The following is a 20480-nucleotide window of genomic DNA, read 5'->3' on the forward strand; positions in this document are numbered from 1 at the left end:
TCTTGGGCAAGAACTGCTCTTGGACTTTGCTACCTGGCTCGATCTGACTTCGAACGCCGATAACACGATTACGGTATATCAGCTGCCTTCGAAGTTTCAGAACACATTTTGATTCTTTAAAACGTGCTGATGACTTACGGGTTTATCGAGGCTTTATGATGCCTCTCAACCACCAGGTAGGCACACAAGGTACTTTAAAACAATGCTTAAGATATTAGTTGACAGAGCTCTAATACGGCACATCTCTTTTTTGTTTGATGGCATTTCGTTTGACGCTCGATCGATTCACGTGTTGTGTTCACGTCACAATAACCGGTGTAAACAATCCGTTCCCAGATTTCCGCTCTATATGCTGTGGGATTTGGTTTTGACTTCATACACTATAAACAGTCTGCCTGTTTGCTGTTCAACAAATAAACTCCTAAAGACATGGCTAGGAAAAGCCAAGTTTTTTGCCTACGTTTTAACTCGTAAACAAAGCAAAAACCAGCGACAAAAATACAGAACCACATTTTTCTATTACATTGAAGACCACATGCAAAAATTCAGCTAATTTGGAGCAAGAAAAAACAAAAGCAACCAAAATCGTCACTTATCCCCTTTTATGACTGGCTTCTTCAATTATCTTGTACACTTAAGTATTTATAGGCTGCTCAAAGGCATTTAGCACTACAATTTAGGGAGTAGTTAAATTAATTTAAAAATAAAAGTAACTACATAAAGAATTAGGAGTCAAGGAAATCATTTCTTTCTTCCCATATTCAATTTTTTTTTTTCAATATAGTATTGCACGTTAATATTTAGTCATGTCAGTTAGTATCAGTATAATTGTATATAATGTGTGGTACTGTTAATTAGTGAGTCATGTTAGTATATACCTCTTATATTACTAACTGAGTTGGAGGATCGTACTGTACGTTCCGGACCGAGATTTTCCCCATCGATTTATGGCCCAAGCGCGAAGCGCGCGGGCTATAAATCAAAGGGGAAAAACGAGGATCCGTAACTTACAGTACGGACCAAGAAAACAAGGTTAGTAAGATATTTATTATATCTCTATTGTGTGTCTGACAGGTTCGGGAACGATTTCTATTCACGCGGAAAGGCTTCAAATTTCTGACGCACCTCGAAAGCAAAACGATACAATTTGAAATCATTTTTACGTCGTTAGCACGCTTTAAAACACAATTTAGAGTATAAAAGAAACAAATCACGAAACAGTTTGGCAACAAAACCAACTTTAAATTTTAACGGGCCGTACAGGAAAATATGGCCCGCTAAATTGACCAATCACAGCGCGCCTACTAACTGAGAGATATAGTAATGTAAGTTAAGTTAGAACTGTAAGTACATCTAGTATTGTAAGTCGTTACAGTATGGTAAATAATATGTGGTATTGTCAAGTAGTCAAGTAGTGGACAACGTTAATACGTTAAGTAGAGTTATTATTTTTTTTTGAGGAAAGGCGAGAAAGAGACCGAAGACCACTTGAAGAAAGATTGTAGAGAAAGAAGAAGCAAGGCAGACTGGAAGAGCTGCAATGTAGCTGAGGCGGCGGCGCTGGACAGAGAGTGTTGGTTGGAGAATTTGACAGCCTTATGCGCTACTAGCGAAGCGACAGGAGACAAAGTTAACGATGACGAAGAATAACAGTGACATCCTCCCAAAGAGAAATTGCATGACAATAAACACAGCAACGATTGTCGTCCTAACCTTTTCCTGCAAGTGTTGTTTAGTTGCGTTTTCCATCTGATCAGTCTTCTCTTTGAGCGACTATCAAAGATAATGAAAATAGCAATCAGATGACCAACAAGACGTATATACAATAGAATCCCTGACAACATACAACTTCATAGAGCGCGCGGCATGGGGCGAGGTGGGCGCGCAGGGTGAGATGGGTAGTCATCCCCATCTCACCCAGCGCTCCAACCTAGCCCCATGCCGCGCGCTCTATGAGGTTGTACGAGGTCGACTGGGGACGAGTCAGGTAGAATCCGTTTTCTCGAACCCTCGCTTTTATTTTTCTAGCCGCCCGATAACTCGAACCAAAAGTCATTTCCCTCTTTCAGTCGAACACTGTAATTTTACCCCCAATTTCTCGACCTATCCAATTTTTCAAATCAATTTTCGTTTCCCTGGGTGGTTCGAAATTATTACCTGTGAAATGGAAGCCAGTTGTTCCTTCAACGATATAATTTCTTTCCTTGCTTCCTGGTTGTCTGATCCCAAGTTGGTTACAAGTTTCTCCTGATCAGAGAACAACAAAAGACTTAAATTAATAAAACAAAGAAGATACACGATCTAATTGTAAGACCGAACCCAAAGCATGGTTACGAAGCTATTAATCTACCGCAAAATTTCGGTTATAAGCCCTAGGTTTATACAACTTTATAAGGGATTAAGATAGATAAAATTTTCCCCTTAAAGATGAATCAAAATGCTGCAAGAAGATCAAACACAAGATCATATTCATACCTTTTCCTCCAGTAACGTCTTAGTAGAGGTCAAATTTAAGGAAAGCCGCTCTTTTTCAGTTTCCAGGGATTTTATGTTTTCTGTAGATTTTTCCTTGACCTACAAATTATTTCAACACAACAGTTTATTCAAAGTGACAAGTTCTCAGTTCCTTCTGCAAGGGGAAAAGAGCCACAGGTTCGCAGAAAAGATGTTTGTCTCTCTGTCTTGTTAAGTCTTGAATTTACCATTTACCAGCCTTACATAAAGTAACATACAATGACATCATATTGGATTATATTTATTTTAATAGCTGATGGTTAAAAACAAAAGTCGTTAAACCTGGAAAGTAAAATAATTAAGACGCACAGTCTACCTGTTGCAGTTCTCCTCGTATAACCGATATTTCTTTTTCTTTTTTGTCTAAGGATGTCTGCGCGTCTTCAATCTGTTTCTCCAATGAACTTTTCTCTGATGCTTTCTCCTGTTGTAGTAACGTCATCACCTCAACCTGTGGAACATAACTGAACTTTATTACTGGTGAGCTCAACTTCCTGCTGCATTAAGAAACAAGAACGGAAGTGTTTCTTCTCCCCCCTGGATGGGATGTTAGTCCACCGTAGCCAGCCTCCACCACCCCACCTCCCCCAACCCCACCCCCATGCATTTTGTTAGTTACACTTAGGACAAATGTTTGCCATTATCCATTCCTATGCCTGGGTGGAGAGAGGCATTATGAGAGTTAAGAGTCTTCCTCTGTGATACAATACAAGAACGCAGGCCGTTGGTGCCATTAAGTAGCCACTTGGAACGTTCCATTGGAAATACCCGCAATTAATTGCCTTGTTGAATCGGAAATCCCCGCATCCGATTGGTTCTTTCACTATTTTCCATTCAAGTACGGATTATAACATAACTAAAGCAAAGCGCGCGCTCTGATTGGTTAATTTAGCGTCTACTATTTGCCCATGGGTGTACGCTGCTGACGTGTGTGCTAATGTGTACAAAGCAAATCTTTTGACAGACATTGTTTCCAAAGTAATGGCCGACGTCCTTCTCCCAGAAATGCGAAACTGTCTTCACAGTTGTGTGAAGATGAAACTTTATCGAGTTACTGGTGTGCAGTCGGTTGTCATGATTGAATTTTCGCGCGCTTGTTTTCTCTTGTCATGTAAGACTACACGAACATTTTTTTGTGATGTAGCTCAATAAAAGGACTTCTGTTGTTCCAATGTCTCAATGTTATGTTATAAAACAAATAGTAAACGTCATAGCGTGCACTATTGAGTTATGGATGCACTTGGGAGGTTTGCTAAGCACTCAAGAAGCTAAAGTCGCACTCGGCTATCGCCTCGTGCGACTCTTACGTTTCTTTCGTGTTTAGCAACCTCCCGCGTGCATCCATAACTCAATAGTACACGCTATGGCGTTTACCATTTGTTAAATGTATTCGTTTTGTGTTGCTCTTAAGAGGAAAGATCATCTGGTCTTGAGGTTTGGTTTCAAAAGACTCAAAATGGCAGGTTTTGGCTGGATACTTTAGTGTCCGAAATACACAATTTGACTAGTCGCCAACATTTCTATGAGCGAATTCAAAGTCAGCTTTGCTGTGCGTCATTGACTTTCGCTCTTAGTATAAATCTACCCGCGTTTTAACAGCAGTGCGCCCTTGTTAACAAAATGACGGCCGCTTCTTTGCTTTTTGGAAGTGTCTGTGAGGAGGATGTAGATAAAGTTTTGAACGACTAGTAGATTTACACTAAAACAATCAGATTATTCGCTCTCGATTTCTATGTGTGATGGTTGACTTGGGCTGTGCCTTCGTCAACTATCACGCGATAGAAATCAAGAGGAAATAATTTAATTGTTTAATAGACACCATGTCCTCCTCCACAAAACACGTTTCTACTAATTCACTAACAAAAAGTTATCTAGATTACATACCTTTCCCTTAATTTCCCCTTCCAGTTGAGCGGCCTTCTTTGCATGGTTTTCTAATTCCATTTCGGATGTTTTCACTTGAATTTCAAGTTTGGTATGGCTTTCCCTAATGCTGTCATGGTCTTCTTTCAGCTTGAGGAAAAAAGATGAGAAACAAGAAGCTACTGGTGTAAATAGACATGCACAACTAGCCTCCAGCCCTAGAAAAGGAAAAAAATTACGAAGACCCAAAGAGAATTGGACAGAACATTTTGAGGAAGAGAGAAAGTATGGTTTAGATAACTGTTGGTTAATTTTTTTTATTATTATTATATAAACTTTATAGGGATTTCGACGGAGGAGAAAAACAGAACCTCAACATGTGTAACATAACGATAATTTTTACGTGTTTGATATTACCAATCACCTGCCGACACGTCACTCGGTTTATTTTGCTCCACTCGGAGTTCAAGTTGATAGGAAGTTTAAGTAACAACGACGCCAAGGACGATTAAAAATGATTTTTTTTTACTTACGAACCTCGCGATTCTGTAAAGCCATTTAGTTTGTTTCTCTTTGTCAAAACTATCTCGAAATTAAATTTGAATCACAGCCTAACATTCAAAATGTAAATTTTAAAAATTATCCGAAGTGGTTCACATTTTCCAGGCAATGCAGAATTTGGTCATTTCACGTTGTTGTTTTGCAGAGGACGGCAAAGAAATGTACCAAGATTTATAACGCACGTGCACACCCATTGTTCTGCTCATTAAACCTTTTGTTTAGCGACGTTCCCGTTCCCGTTGCCGTCGTAGTTTTCTTAAACTTCCTCAGTGATAAATGAATGGCAACGTGCTCACTTTTTCAGTCCTGGTTTGGCCTATTATGAAAAGTTTTTCGTTATGGCTGCAAAGAATATTTTTGAAAATAATGATCAAAAAATCTACTACTAAACGTTTCGTGTCACTCAGCGCTAGCAACGACGACATTGGAAACTTTCTGGAAGATGAAGCAAACAAATACACACAGAGAAATACCCACAGCGACATAATAGAAGTACATCAAGTTACCCTTATCAATAACTCTGAGATTTTCGTTGGTTTTTGCTGTGACCCGGTGAACGGAAGTCACACCTCACACATCTCTTGTTAGAGCTAAAATCTTAGTGAATGTTTACCTTGACATTCTGCTGTTGAAGAGCACTCAGTTCTTTTAGCTTCTCCTGCAAAGTCTCCTGGGACGATCTAACTTGTTCATCCAACACTGACTTTTCAGCAGCCTTAGCAGCTTCCAGTGCAACAAGACTCTCACTCTGAAAAAAATGCAACCAATTAGAAAGCATCCCGTAAAGTTCTGGCCAAACGGACTAGTAAGTAGCCGCAAGTTGATCTTGTACAGAGACTTGCGTTGGGTGACCAAACGGAGTGTCAAAATTCCTCGTTAGTACACGCAAGTGGCAAAAAAAACACTTTCCAGGCTACGCGGTGCATAATTTAGATATCATTGGCTAATAGGTTGCTATTACAACGAATGGACGTCACTCAACTAGGGTTGATTTGGTTTGGGTGAGATTAGGTGGCCAAACGGTAAAAAACTTTCGTCGACTTGCGTGCAAATTTGATCTCGACCAAAGTGAGCACAGGTCTTCGCAAGTCAACGCAAGTGCACGCAAGGCCTGGCCAAACGAAGTCGCAAGTAGACACAAGTTGAAAACTTGGCTACCCAACGCATCTCTACGCAAGCTCAACTTGCGGCTACTTGCTGCTACTTGTGAGTCTGTTTGGCCACAGGTTTTCAAAGTGAGACCCCGTCCACACTACACTAGGGAAATTTGAAAACGGTGTTTTCACTCTGAAAACGCATCAAATGTTTGATGAGAAACAAGTATGGAAGATTGGTGAACCAGGAATGCCTTGAGAACACCATCCACGGGAAATTGTTTTTACAGCTTTTTCGTCAACTATCACGCATAAAAATCAAGAGCGAACAATCTAATTGTTTTAGTAAAAATCTCCTAGTCGCTCAAGACTGTATTTAAATCCTTTTCACAGACACTTCGAAAACGCAAAGAGGCGGCCGCCAGTTTGTTAACAAGGGCACACTGCTATGCTACTCACTGCCTATAACAGAATAGTGAATAGCGTAGCTAATCAAAGGACGGCATTCGTGATAGAACACTAGCAGATTTAAGCCCTAAGATACCATTCACTTACTTTTTCTTTCACTTCTCTTCTAAACTCTTCCATCTGTTGCAAAGAAATCCTGCACTGAGATGTAAGGTCTGTGACAGAATTTTCCAGCTTAGCCGAGTTGTCTTTTTCTTTAGCCAGTTCATCTTCAACCTGTACAATAACACAACAATGAGATTCTAAAAAATAAATAACCGTCTATAGTACTTGGGAATAGTTTTACAGCTTCACTGTGTTAACTGTTAGATTAGTGGATCCCCAACCTCACGTTCACCTCGTTAATACCGTCAGTTGTTTTGTCCTAGCGAAAACTCCGTTAATGCGGCCACCCCGTTGATATGGCCAGTGGCCACATTCTGAAAACCCAACCTGTATAATCTTTTCTAATTTACCCCGTTAACACACCACTCGAACAAGTCATGTTCATCTTTCCATACACTGATTGAAGTCTTAATCTTTTAAAATTATATCTGCATTCCGGATGCTTATAAGAAAATAGTTGTTTAGAGGTGTGATATATCTGTTTTGAAAGACGTCCCTTAACATAGACCAGTCATGAAATTCGCAAAATTTCATGACAAACCCCAACTCATTAATACAACCAAATTTTCATGCCTCGTTGGTGACTGTACTAATAGGGTTCCACTGTATTAGCCAAAGCCACCCAGCTCTTTGTTCTTAGAGACATTCCTATCCAGGCAAGACTCTTTTCCACTTAAAAGTCATTTTGACAACAAAGTTGCAAACTAGCTAACTGTCAGACAATCTGATTACAGTCAAACCTCTATAGACGAACATCTCTTATAATCAGCCATTCCCATAAGCGAACACTTAGCCATTGTCCCAACCACATATAAACACTACTTTTTAAACATCCTAAAGACGGACACCTCTCTTAAGTGGACACATGTTCTTGTCTGAAGCGAGTCTGTTCAAGAGAGGATTACCTATATTGAACAGTAACCTCTTATCTCACCTTTTTCTGCTGTTTATGCATCTCTTCAATCTTCTTGGAATGTTCCTGTGATTGCGTTTGTAGCGAGGCTTCCAATTGCTGCAAACGCGTCTGGTAATTTTCCTAAAAGACAAAATTGGAATTCTTGATAAGTGAATAAAGATGGTGAATTTTAAGCTTGGTAATGAAATGTGAAAGGTGAATTGATCAACATGACATGAGCGTGGGACAAAGAAAAAAATCCGAGTGCCGACAGGAATCGAACCCATGACCTCCTGAACACCGGGCGGGCGCTCTATCCACTGAGCTACGAGAACGCATGGAGAGCAAGGTCATTTAACTGAGTTCATATGTGGCCTGTGTCCTGCATACTGCTAGGATCAACACTGTCAAAGTCATCATGAGTCACCTTTCATGTTGGAATTCTTGATTGCTGAGTCAAGAAATTATCAAATCATCACAAAGTCTTTACACGCCATCAAGAGATCTTGACAGTTTAAAATCCGCGATGTTGCCAAATCGATAGTGATGTTACTTGTTGCCTGAGTTATGTTAAGCCCTTGCTATAATTGGCCTTTGCATTGGTCATGCTTTCAATCAATCTTTATTTGTACTCACTCTTGCTCAAAAAAGCTACAATGTTCAATGAAAATATTAAAAGTAAAAGTTAGAGTACTAGCTGTCTGGAATAACCATAGGGGCTAGCGGAGCCAGGCAGCCAGTTAACATCAGCATTAAACGGAAACAAAATACAGGTCAGCAAGAAAACTGAAGCACAAATGTAGAGCCAAGAAGAAAAAAAAGAAGAGGAAAAACGCTATTTCTATGCTATGAAGGAAGTCTAAAATAGTTAAATTTATATATGAATACAAAACATTAATATAAGAAAAGCGTACAATAGCTATGGACACAAATAACAGCTATATATTAAACTATAAAAGAAAGACTTGGAAAGGTGACAGAAATTAACAAAAGACTAATTCACAGGTAAATTGGAAATCAACACAACTGCTAATAAGAACAACAGTAACTAATAATCTTTCACGCCCATTTTTTTCATATCAACACCTTGCACATACACCGCAGTCAGTGGGACAGAATTGTGACGATGAAGTTTTCATTCAATAAAATTGTAAGCTCATTGCCTAAACATTTTTCACTGGTGATGCAATCAATGGCCCCTTTTAATATCTGAGAAAACATTTCTATTCAAAGACAGTTCTTGTCCACGTGAATTTTTTTTTACTATGACCACATAGCTGGTTTCAAATTTATACAAATATCAATTAAATAAAATTAATGTACCTTTTCTTGGTTGAGTTGATTGATGATTGTTTCTGTTCCACCACCAGCTTCAATCTAAAGTTTAAGAAAACAGAAGTATTACATACAGTATTAATAATAAGTAATAACAATAAGTAAAGGTTTTCATGCAAGCAACCATGGTGCTCTATAGCATCATGACATTAAAAAGCCTTAGTATCCCACTATCAGCTGATGGGATAAAACTCACTTAGGGTACATTTCTTTGGCAAAATCCAAGAACAGCTTCTTAAATCCAAAAACGTATATTGCATCTCTTAAATACTGCACAGACTCATCCAAGGTCACTCAGATCATGGTGCATCAAAGGAAGCGAAGCATCCACTCTGGGCAAGGATTCTTTGGTTCCTTTGATGCACCATGATCCGAGTGATCTTGGTGCATCAAAGGAACTGAAGAATCCACTCTGGGCAAGGATTCTTTGGTTCGTTTGATGCACCATGATCTGAGTGATCTTGGATTAATCTGTTTCGTAAAGAAACGCAAAACCCGATTTTGGATTTAAGAATTAAATCTTAGATTTTCCCAATGAAATGCACACTTACATCTGAACACATGTCAGTGTTGTTCTCTTATTATTGCTCAAAATTAGCCATATGCATTACAATATTACTAATTTAATAATAACAATTTTATTATAATTGTACCTTAGCAATGAGGTCTGTCCTCTCTTCTTCAAATCTTGTGATATCATCTTTCTTTTGTTGAAGATTACTTTCAAGATCCTTCATTAATGACTCTCTACAGGGAAGTTTTATGAGTTTTATTAGTGACTACATGTTCATTAGTTTGGTCATAGAACAATAGCAAATAGGATCATCCTGGATATCATGTACCTGAAAAAATACCCTGCAACTTCAACTTCACTTTGTCTTGCATTTACATTTTGAAATTACAATATTAGCATAAAAAAGAAAACAAGATACATATATAACAATTAAAGGTGACAATGGTCTATAGTTTGTGCAAGGAGGCTAATAGAACCATGAGGTCATCGAGTTAACCTCCATCTCGTTTGAGTGAACATAAAAAAACATGGGAGTAGTTGGACAGATTACTAAAGGAAAGAGCTAGAAGAATTGTGGAAACTTACGTTTGATATTGCTAGGATAGAACATAGTTTTTAACACTTTTGGAGAAAGTAAATTGATTTAGATCTTTAAACTTGTATGGTATTTCTTGCCAAAGATCAATGGCCATAAATGAGATCATTTGTTTGCCAGTATTTGTTTTTGCTCGCAATTTGTGAAGCCTGCCTTGGCATATGTATGTACATGTATGCATATGTATGCTTGTTTGGATAGTAAATATGCCAGTATTGCACTGTTCACTTATTTTTTTAGTGTAAATCTACTAGCATTCTATCACGAATGCCATTCTCTGATTGGCCATGCTACTCACTATCTATTCTGTTGTAGATAGTGAGCAGCCTAGCAGTGTGCGCTTGTTAACAAACTGGCAACCACTTCTTTGCGTTTTCAAAGTGTCTGTGAAGAGGATTTAGATAATGCTTTGAATGACTAGTAGATTTATAGTTAAACAATAAGATTATTCACTCTCAATTTCTAAACGTGATAGTTGACTGTCGCTCCACCCTGGTCAGAAGATAAATACACTACAACACGCACAGTTTTCTGTTACACACTCAAAACAACATTTCATGAAAAAGTAATTGTCATTCTGTCGCGTGCATACATACAAACACTGACTATCATCAAAATCGCCCATCAAATTTCCAGAATCACAATCTCATTTTCTACCAATGGATGTCACCTCTGTTCACCTTAAATTGCAACAAAGCAACAAACTTAAACGAACCTGTTTTGGGCTTGTCTCTGTTCTTCCTCCAACTGGTTCTGCAGGTTTCTGACTTGTTGATTAGAGTCTTCCTTTAACGTGACCTACAAAAAGCAATCATATTTTTTTTATTTACTGTTAGGAGTATGCAGTTTGCTTAGAGGGAATGAGAACATCCTGGGGATTAATACATGTACTTGTACAATACACTGTGAAAGATGATCATAGTAGCTCCTAGTGCAGACACAACTTTCTAGAACACAATACCAGAGATGCCAACCTAAAAAAGTTCAAATCTGGAGGATTTGCATTCTCGAACTTTAGAAAACATTTTTTAAAATAGAGCTTAATCACTGGTAACTGATTCAACCAGCGAAAATAATTCATCAAATATTCCAAAATTTTCCACTACAAAATGCCAAAAATGAGTCTGAAAAATGTACTTTGAACACTTTTCTTTGTATATGTGACATTTGGTGACCCGTATGGGAGACCAGAAATTCCATCTGTATCTGGGAGAGTTGTGCATAATACGGGAGTTGACATACTGTACATGCAATACTAACCTCAGAATCTAGTTTGCTTTTAGTTTCATTAAGTTGCTTTTGGAGATATTCTATGAATGTTTCTTTCTCTTTTAGTACTACGTTAGCCTAGAAAAAGAAAAAGAAAACACGATCAGTCTTGTCACAAAGCAAGGCTTTAAGACTGTATTGTTCAGAAAACGTAATCACCAACATTATTATCATCCTCATCATCACTATTATCATCATCTTCATCACTGACATTCCTGCTTCTGTTCATTCTTCTTTTTCATTATATGACTGGCCCCATGAGTGGGTAAGATGAACTGAATCCTGTGTCATGATTGGCTACCTGAGCAGGCAAGATGGTGCTATCTTGTCAGCTCGGGATTACCTTCTGAGTCCCACAAGAAAATAGTGTTCTCTTTCCATATAATAAATCCTTTGTTGACCAAGCTTGTTCAGTCAAGATGCCTGGATACTGACCTTATGAACTTCAACCCCGTCTCTGTCCATAAACATGCAAAAAAAGAGCTTGGCCAATATCCAGCCATCTTGAACACTAAGTCAATAACCCCTTATATTTCACAGGTTACAACACAGATACTTTTTTGTTCATTTTGTTCTTACCTGGCTGAGGTCATGTTGAAGGTTTATTAAATTGCGCTGTTGTTCCTGGCTCTGTTCTTGAGCTTGTTTTCTGTTTTCTGTAGATGCTGTTATTGCTGTCTGCAGACTGTCAAATCATTTTGTGGACACAAATTTGATTATCCATGATAAAAGTTATGATTATTTTGTTAAATTGCACACTATTTTACAAATGTATCACATGTACCACTGTATGTTATGTTTTGCAACACTTTGCCTTAAGTATTTTTGTGGAATAATACTTTATGATTGGCCAATGTGATAACTTTGGTTTTGGTTTTATGACACTCAAGAGGCCATATTCACATTGTTGGTAATGGACTGGAACTACACTCCCAGACAAAAAGTTGGGACACGAAGCAAGTTCTCCCCTCCCACCACTTACAATGTTGATAATCAGGAGATTTTTTCCCTTTTTGTTGAAAAAACGCAACATTTTCCAGTATTGATTAGGGGGGATGGGGAATACATGATCCAGCTCAACTGTTCCAACTACATGTACTTTTGTTCAGGATTGTAGCTTGCAATGGAGGATAATGAGGGGAATCTTATCTCTTTTTAATGATATTCCCCGCATGAGCCTCCATTGCAAACTAGTTCCAGTCCAATACGAAGAATATCAATATGGTCTATTGAAAACCGCTCTAAACTTTAGAACGATAGAACATTCATGCTACCATATGCTGTAATACTGCCCACTGGTTTTAACAATAAACTAGAGTAATGTTCAGTTACCTCTGGACTTGTTCAATTTTTGATGCCTTTTCCACTTCAAGCTCCTTCACTTTCATTTGTAAGCTGGATAGAGATGATCAAACCATGTGGTTTTAGACACAATTGAGAAAAAAAAGATAAATGTATTTCCTAATAAGCAACTAAAGATTACTGACTTCAGCTGTGACGCACTTTCACTTTCATCCCAACATAACAAGCGGTTTTTGCATACAGTACATAGATAGATTCACATGTGCAACCTTTCTTTAACATGATTACAAGTCAAAGCTTTTAGCTTGTAGGGTCCCTTAATCAAGTAGTATTATGTAGAGTGGAAAATCTGGGTACAGGACTATCAAGAAGGTATTAAAAGCATGTTCCCAAGTGATTCCATGTTTGCTGTATTTTAAAGTCCTTATTATACAGTATTGCTGTTTTTTCCAGTGTTGGCACAACTCTCAACCCTGAACCTGAAAACCAAATTCTTCTTACTGGTCCCCTACATTTCTACAGTAATGGCTGGGAGAATTTGTTAAAACATCAACACCATTTCTCTTGGTTGATCTGTTCCTTGATTCTTATGACTGCATGCATGAATATGTATTGACATTACAAGGAGAAATAAGACACTGATCAGAATTGAACTAAAAGCGCTAACATTAACACCTGTTGACTTCTATTAAGGTTGCATTGAATTTTTCCTGCCATGATTTATGTTCCTCCTCCTTTTCTTGCTGCAGTGAAGACACCTGTTGTTGTGCAGTGGAGAGTTGATTCTGTAATGTGATTACTTCATTGCCTGAGGGTCTGTATTAAAAAAAGCATTATTAATAGAAAGAGGATGTTTTATAAATCATCGCATCATGGGGTATCAAGAAAAGAAATTAAAAAATTAGCTTGAAAAATAGTAATTAGGCACCATGCTCATTAGAAGGACACAGTCAAATGCAGGAACAAACAGGATACAGATGACCAAGTGAAGGAATGAGCAGAAAAAATAAATGAATGAATGACTAACTGTCAAACAAAACAAATGAGGGGTGAATGAGTGAACAAACAGACAAACAATTGAACAATCAACTGAGCAAACAAATAAAAGAATGAAAGGACACAAATGAACATTACTTTACATGTAGGCATATAGCAAACCTTTGAGATAACTGTTTTTCTAAGTTTTCATTAAGTCTTGTTTTATCTTCCAGTTGTTCCTAAAAGAGCAAATTATATTTTGGAATTGACAAGTCAGTAGTTTAACTAGCCTTGTTTAAGTTTCCAATGTGTATTTACATACATGTACAGGGAACTTTTGGCATAAAGCTCTCTAAAGGCTGGTTTTCACTAGCAACAGTCATAGTCGGAGTCATAATCAGAAGCATAGAGTGATACGATCTAGTGAAAATCAAGCCAACGGAGTCAGAAGCAGAACACCCATTCCGCTTATGACTCTGTCGCTTACGATCTAGTGAAAACTAGATTGTCGGAGTCGGAAGCAGAAGCGGAAGAATAAACCAATTACAATGCTCCATTCTGGGCCTTGTGATTGGTTGGTTCTTCCGCTTCTGCTTCCGACTCCGACAATCTAGTTTTCACTGGATCATAAGCGACGGAGTCGTAAATGGAATTGGAAGAAATGGAAACATTCTGATTCTTCCGACTCCGACTCCGTCGAGCTTATGACTCCACTTATGACTCTGATTTTCGATTTTCACTAGGTCATAAGCGCTCTTACGTCTCTGACTACGACTCCAACTCCGTCGCTAGTGAAAACCAGCCTTAACTTATTGTAACTAAGGTGACAGACTTGTTCCAGCTGTTTGAGCTTTCATTTGAGATCTTTATCAAAGTCCAACATCATTAGGCAGTGTGTTATATTATGATAGATGAGATGAAGTGGTGCTAAGATTTTTTAAAAAATTAAGATTTTAAATAAATAAATTAATTAATCAATTACCGTACATGTTATCGATAGGAATTTGCAGTGGCACATCCTACAGTGAGGATCTTTATCCAAGTTGTTTCCAGATCAAACTGGAATTTAGAGGTGCTGGTTTTTGTGGAGGGAGAAAAACTGGAGAACCCAGAGAACTATTGGAGCAAGGCGAGAACCAACAACAAACCCAGTGCACTTATGACACAGGGTCCAGGATTCGAACCTGGGCCACATTGGTGGGAGGCAAGTGCTCTCACCACTGCACCATCCCTGCTCCCCCAACTTTAGACTAATACAAATTGGAATATTTGATTGTTTGCTTACATGTACATGAGGGCTTAAAAACAAAGGGAAACGACCATAGCTTTTAATTTAACAGTGACAGTGAGTGTGAATGACAGTGAGTTTGAGTGACAGGGTTTCACGGTCAAGGTACTAATAACTAGAGCCTGTCGCTTACTAAAGTGGTCACAAGGACAGCATCAACTGTGACATTTGAACAAATTCATTTCTATTCAGTCACCTTTAACCTGTTGATTTCCTCATTGAAAATGTTCTGTTGCCTTTGCTCTTCCTCCAAAGCTGCTTTCAGTCCAGCATTTTCTGTTGCCTAAAAAAAACAGTGTCAGTTTGAATGTTATCCTGACAGAGACACTGTTTTCATTTAAACCTTTGAATCTATTTAGAAATAAAACTAACCATGCTATCATTATCAAATTAAAAGTTAACAATGCTTAAAATTAAAAATTAAATATCATTTTAGAGTTCTAAAATATTTCCATGCTATCATCAAAATGTTATCAGTTTTCATCACACATAAATTTTCTGTCATAATACAACAACAACAAACAACAACCTCCTTTATTTTACCCTTATTCTTACACATTGCAGTTAAAAGCTCTTAAGCTGTTAAATGTAGCTGCATGAGTACTAAGCTTATTTAACACTGGTTTTCACTAACGATGGAGTAAGAGATGTAGTCATAGTAATAAGAGCGCTCATGACTTAGTGAAAATCAAAAATTGGATGCATAAGATGAGTCATTAACCCAACGGAATCAGAGTTGGAAGAAACAGAATGTTTCTGTTTTCTTCTGAATCCACTCATGATTCCGTTGCTTATAATCCGGTGAAAACTAGATTGTTGGGATTGGAAGCAGAAGTAGAAGAACCAACCACTCACAAGGCCCAGAATCAAGCATTGTGATTGGTTTATTCCTTCGCTTCTGCTACCAATGTCAATGATGTAGTTTTCACTAGATCATAAGTGAGGGAGTCATAAGCAAACTCGGTTTTATTGTTCTGACCTTGGTTTGATTTTCACTAGATCATATCACTCTGCACCTCTGATTATGACTCCAACTGCGACTCCATTGCTGGAAAAAAACCAGCCTTTAGTTACCAGTTCTGAAGTGCGTTGAGCCAAGTTTATCTGCTCACTCTGGCTTCCAGTCTGGGCCTCTAGTGCCTTGGCTAGCTCCACTTTCAATTGTGCAAACTCTGCCATGGCTTAAGGAAAATTTGAGAAAAAGAATTTGGTCCAATCAGCAGTTTACACTACCTGAGGGTGTTCTAGAAAGAAATAGTCAAATTGAACAGCATAGAGATAAATATAATGAGGAGGTACAGCTGCCCACTGGTTAATGTGTTATATTCCCGGCTTCAAGCCTTAATCAGGATTGTGTTAATTAATTGGTAATTAATTAATTATGCTCAAAAAGAAATAAGCACTCCGTACCAATTAGCGTCCCCTCTCACTTCAGCTACCAAATGTAATTTACATGTAGGTCCAGATGCTCATTATTGAATCATTATCCTTCTGGTATACCTTAGAGTTTGCACAATAGTAATATTCTTTACAAAGTAGATAATAAAAAAGTCATTGTCGGTAAATATTTTGCCTACACTACCAAGAGAACCAAAAGCTTAGAGACTTTATTTTTCAAGAAACTACAACCCTTAACCCAGACCATAAAACCCTTAACCCAGACCCAGTCCTCTGGTCCGTGCCAGTAAAATATCTTTTTTGCTTGTTCTGCAATGCGACATCGACATTGTCAGAAATACATGTGCTATGTTTTCACCTATCAATGACAAGCGGCCTACTCACATTTAACGCTATTTTCTTTTTCTTCCATGACTTTTCTGTCTGATTCTTTCTCTAAATTTTGCTTCTCCTAAAATGACAGAAAAGGTAAACTTAGTCCATAACATAAAATATATTATCATTACTATCCACTGTAGCATGGACTGATTGTTACATGTGCTTCATAGGGGATAACATGGGGGGGGGGGGGGGTGTGCTGAGGGAGACATGGCCTGAACTTCATGCTTTATGTACCTGTTAACCACCTCTGGCTGCTTTTCTTATTTCAACATTAATTTTTATGTGTGATGGTGCAAAGTTTCACCCTTTTTCCCCTGGTACCCACCACCTTGGGTATCCCATTTGTACCCCCCTCACCACCCCTAAAGAATTCCTGCCCATTTTACACCCTATTTCCAGGTCTCCATCCCTTCACTTACAAAATATGCACAAAAATTCAAAACTGCGTAACAGGGAGTGAAATCACTATTAATACAGAACTCAGCATGGCTAGTGTCATTAGTGAGGGTTCCAAAGGTCGCGGGAGGGAGGATATCAGTTTTAGAAAACAAGACTCAAAAAACCTTTTCCAGTAAGCTGTTCTTTTCTTCCAGTTCAACCCTTTCTTTAGTGATCTTGTCAACCTCTTCTTTCAAGGCAGCAGAGTACCATTTTTCTTCTTTCAGTGAAGCATTCAACTCGTTGAGTTCTTGCTGCAGATACAAAATCTCTTGCGTTTTATCCTCCAGTTCTTTAAGCTGGCTGGACAATAGAGAAACCTCAGACTCCTTTCTAGGAGCTGGAAGCTCCGCATCAAAAGACGAGAATGAGCCATGTCTCTCACTCCAAATCTTTGTTGAATCAGCAGGTAAACTCTGTGACAAAGGTGCAACTGATTTCTTAACCTTTAGAGATGAAAAGTAACATGTTAGGGCGGTGAATAGTTAATGCAGGACTTTGCGAGAAGGTGGCACTAGCATTTTTCTTTGTAAGCCTGAGACATTTTGACTTTTTAAATTGCAGGGACAAGACTTCAAAGTGTTTCAAATGCAAGCACAGGACCTTCAGACCCTAAGACATTGAGATGTCATATACAAAAGCAAACAAATCGGGACTTCTAGACTTTCATACCCTTGCAAAAAATCGCGACATTGAGACAGCTTAGTTTGTGAAAAAAATTGAGACTGCAAGATGCACACAACCACTAAAAAAGGGAGACTGTGAGACCTGTGAAATTCAAAACAGATTTTGTAACACTATGAAGGACCAATCGCCACCCCGTATGTTGACTTCAAACATCGCATAAAGGAGTAATAATTTATTGAGATCCAGTCACAAAATTCCTCTTTGAATAGAGACAATGGCTTTGAATTAGCCAAGTGAACATCTATGACACTAATTAGCTCCCTCAAGACCCTAAGAACATGCTACAACCCTCCTTAGTATATACCACACAAGTGAATAGTGCTTTTCGCACGCTCTAATTGGTTAACTCCGAGGTGATTAGCAAGTACTGTTCACCTCCGAGCAGCCAGCGCGAGAGATTTTAAAATTTCCAAGCGCTTGTCACACATAACATAAAGTCTTGGTCCGCTAATTATTCAGCTTGTGTTGTATATGTTGTAGGTAATTTTTTTCTTCAGGTAAATTTGATTTTTACCTAGGTAATATTTTTTTAACTAGGTAATTTTAAAACAAATTTTTTTACCTGGATATTTGGACCGAGGTGAGTCTGGGACCCAAAAAAGCAATAATTAGGAGAAAAAAAAGAAATTTTTTCAACTTGAGCTGTGTAGTCTAGTGGAGATCGAGATGGACATGTAATCTGAAGGTCTTGGGTTCAACACACGGTAGGTACTTGTAATTTCCTTCTTCCTTTGAAATTAATAATTAGATAGGAAAATAAGAAGAGGTAGGCGTAGAATAGGGAGATAGTGAAAGAGAAGAAGAAGTAGGTGGGAGCAGGGAGAGATGAAGAGAAGATTTTTCTCCTCTTTTTTTATTTTTCTTTTCTTTTTAGAGCCCCCTAAAAATACCAGGCCCCTATTTTTAACCACACCCCATAAATTAAAACCCTTTTTAGTTAGTTGACTGAAACAGAGCAAGAGAAAAATTGCTTGGTTAAAAAAAAAATACCTAGTTAAATAATAAATTTACCTAGTTAAAAAAAAATTACCTACTGAACATTTTTAACTGCAACATATATACTAAAACAATTATTCACCTCAGTGTCGGTGAAAGTGATGAATATTTACCTCCACTTCAGTGAATAATTGTTAATTAACATTCACATACATTGTATTTACTGTGGTTGAGGAAGTTCTGTTGAGCCAAACTTTTAAACTTTTATTGCACTTTGAGTACAGGATATTACTTAATATTGTAATTTAGGGCTGAAGTTGTTTTAAATTAGGAAATGAAAAAAATCTGTCTCCCAATCATGACTTAACGAATTATGTGATGATTCATTTGGGAGGTTAGAATTCTGCAATTTGTCACATGCAGCTGATTGAATGGAAGTATGTACAAACAGGACAATTGTAACCTCCCAAGGTGGCAGCAAGGATGTAAACATGTTAACCCAATCTGTCTATGGACATTTTTTAGTAATCTTAAACAACACCCTGAAGAGAGGTCTTGGGTAACTGAGCTAACCTGCTTGTCATGTTCTTATAAAGTCCTTAAAGATCTTAGTGTGGTGTCTTGATAACATTTGACAGGAGTAGCTTCAACTTACTGCTGTGGAATCATTTTCCGTCTCATGTACTTGATCAAAATGTGCTTGCAACTCTCCAGGACTGTTAAAACTTTTCATACACAAGGGACAGATGAAAGCCTAAATATTGAAAATTAATATATAATGGCCACTTCACTACAGCAGCTACTTTTTTCTGTCCACAAGGTAACTTTTTAGGCGGCTGTTGTGGACAGGTTCGACTGTATACTGTTGAGATTACAGTACATGGAATGTTTCATGTACCACATTAAAAGTTTGTAACATAATACTGTAGTTATAATGCTAAATCAATAACTCTCCTTGAAAGAGACTATCTCCGAAAATTTAGTGTAGAAAATTGAACGAATAATTATAAGGGCCAAAGTTTTTTTCTTATTCTTTGTGAGAACTGCTGTACTAATTGTTATTCAGTGTTCCAGGTAAGTGAGGGGTCTCAGGTAAAAAACACAATGAGGTCAGCTACATGACCCAACACATTAATCGAAAATTTATAATGATTTGGTGGGAGCAGTGGGAATTGATTCATTGGAATTCCTTATTGGCACACTGCATTGAAAAATTATCTGGAACCCTGTTTATTATAACTTCACCGATAGGGTATTTTTGAGAAGGTGACAGACATCATTTTCTCAAATTCTCAACCAAGCTTTGGAACAAGGAAAATTAATGGTGGACGTAAATTCTCGGAAAAAAAGGTCCAAAATTGTGAGGTCTGATGTTCATAATAGGTTAAAATTTGCCAAGATATCTAGCAAAGACCTACTGTATATGAAAATCCAAAAAAATGGATTTCGAGAATTTGATTTTAGTGGCACTTTCATCTTGAAACTTGAAGGCATTTTCCAGGGAGTGATCCAGTGGATCCATTTGAATCTTAAACATACTCTTATTGTATCACTGCAGCAACTATTCTTCTTTAACGAATATAGTATTGTTTCTTGAATCTGTCGTAAGCAGGTAAGGAGAATTCAGAGATAAGTCACTGGTGTGGATTGTGGGTACTTTCCATTCTGAAACCAAAAATTTTGAAAATTTCAAAATGGGCAGAAATGGTATAGTCTAGATATTTCCTGGGAAAGTTTCCAGAGAATCCAGAAACTGCTGAATTTTCAGAAAGCGAACCATTCACCCTAAACCCTGAAAATTCTGGGATGAAAGGACTTCAAATGGAACAGAAACTCCAGTTAAGAAGTTTTCAAAATTT

The 20480-nt window shown here is 37.9% G+C and overlaps 1 protein-coding gene across 2 annotated transcripts in view; it reads right to left on the reverse strand.

Annotated features, from left to right (window-relative positions):
• LOC145460181 (uncharacterized) overlaps positions 1-20480 on the reverse strand; it is a 38601-nt gene that overhangs the window by 16499 nt on the left and 1622 nt on the right. Inside the window, exons 4-24 of one of the 2 annotated variants that reach the window (XM_081444920.1) lie at positions 19277-19375; positions 17124-17444; positions 16564-16630; positions 15856-15962; positions 14978-15064; positions 13674-13732; positions 13191-13331; positions 12546-12608; positions 11793-11898; positions 11205-11291; positions 10660-10742; positions 9489-9582; positions 8824-8877; positions 7540-7641; positions 6588-6716; positions 5552-5686; positions 4399-4527; positions 2831-2965; positions 2476-2574; positions 2158-2247; positions 1714-1773 (exon numbers count right to left, since the gene is read on the reverse strand). In XM_081444920.1, the coding sequence (XP_081301046.1) occupies positions 1714-1773; positions 2158-2247; positions 2476-2574; positions 2831-2965; positions 4399-4527; positions 5552-5686; positions 6588-6716; positions 7540-7641; positions 8824-8877; positions 9489-9582; positions 10660-10742; positions 11205-11291; positions 11793-11898; positions 12546-12608; positions 13191-13331; positions 13674-13732; positions 14978-15064; positions 15856-15962; positions 16564-16630; positions 17124-17444; positions 19277-19375 (2247 nt within the window). The remainder of the gene's footprint in view (positions 1-1713; positions 1774-2157; positions 2248-2475; positions 2575-2830; positions 2966-4398; positions 4528-5551; positions 5687-6587; positions 6717-7539; positions 7642-8823; positions 8878-9488; positions 9583-10659; positions 10743-11204; positions 11292-11792; positions 11899-12545; positions 12609-13190; positions 13332-13673; positions 13733-14977; positions 15065-15855; positions 15963-16563; positions 16631-17123; positions 17445-19276; positions 19376-20480) is intronic. The other variant, XM_081444921.1, reaches the window with a different exon arrangement.

The sequence above is a fragment of the Orbicella franksi genome, chromosome 11 (genome assembly GCF_964199315.1).
Source record: "Orbicella franksi chromosome 11, jaOrbFran1.1, whole genome shotgun sequence".
NCBI classification, from domain to species: Eukaryota; Metazoa; Cnidaria; class Anthozoa; order Scleractinia; family Merulinidae; genus Orbicella; species Orbicella franksi.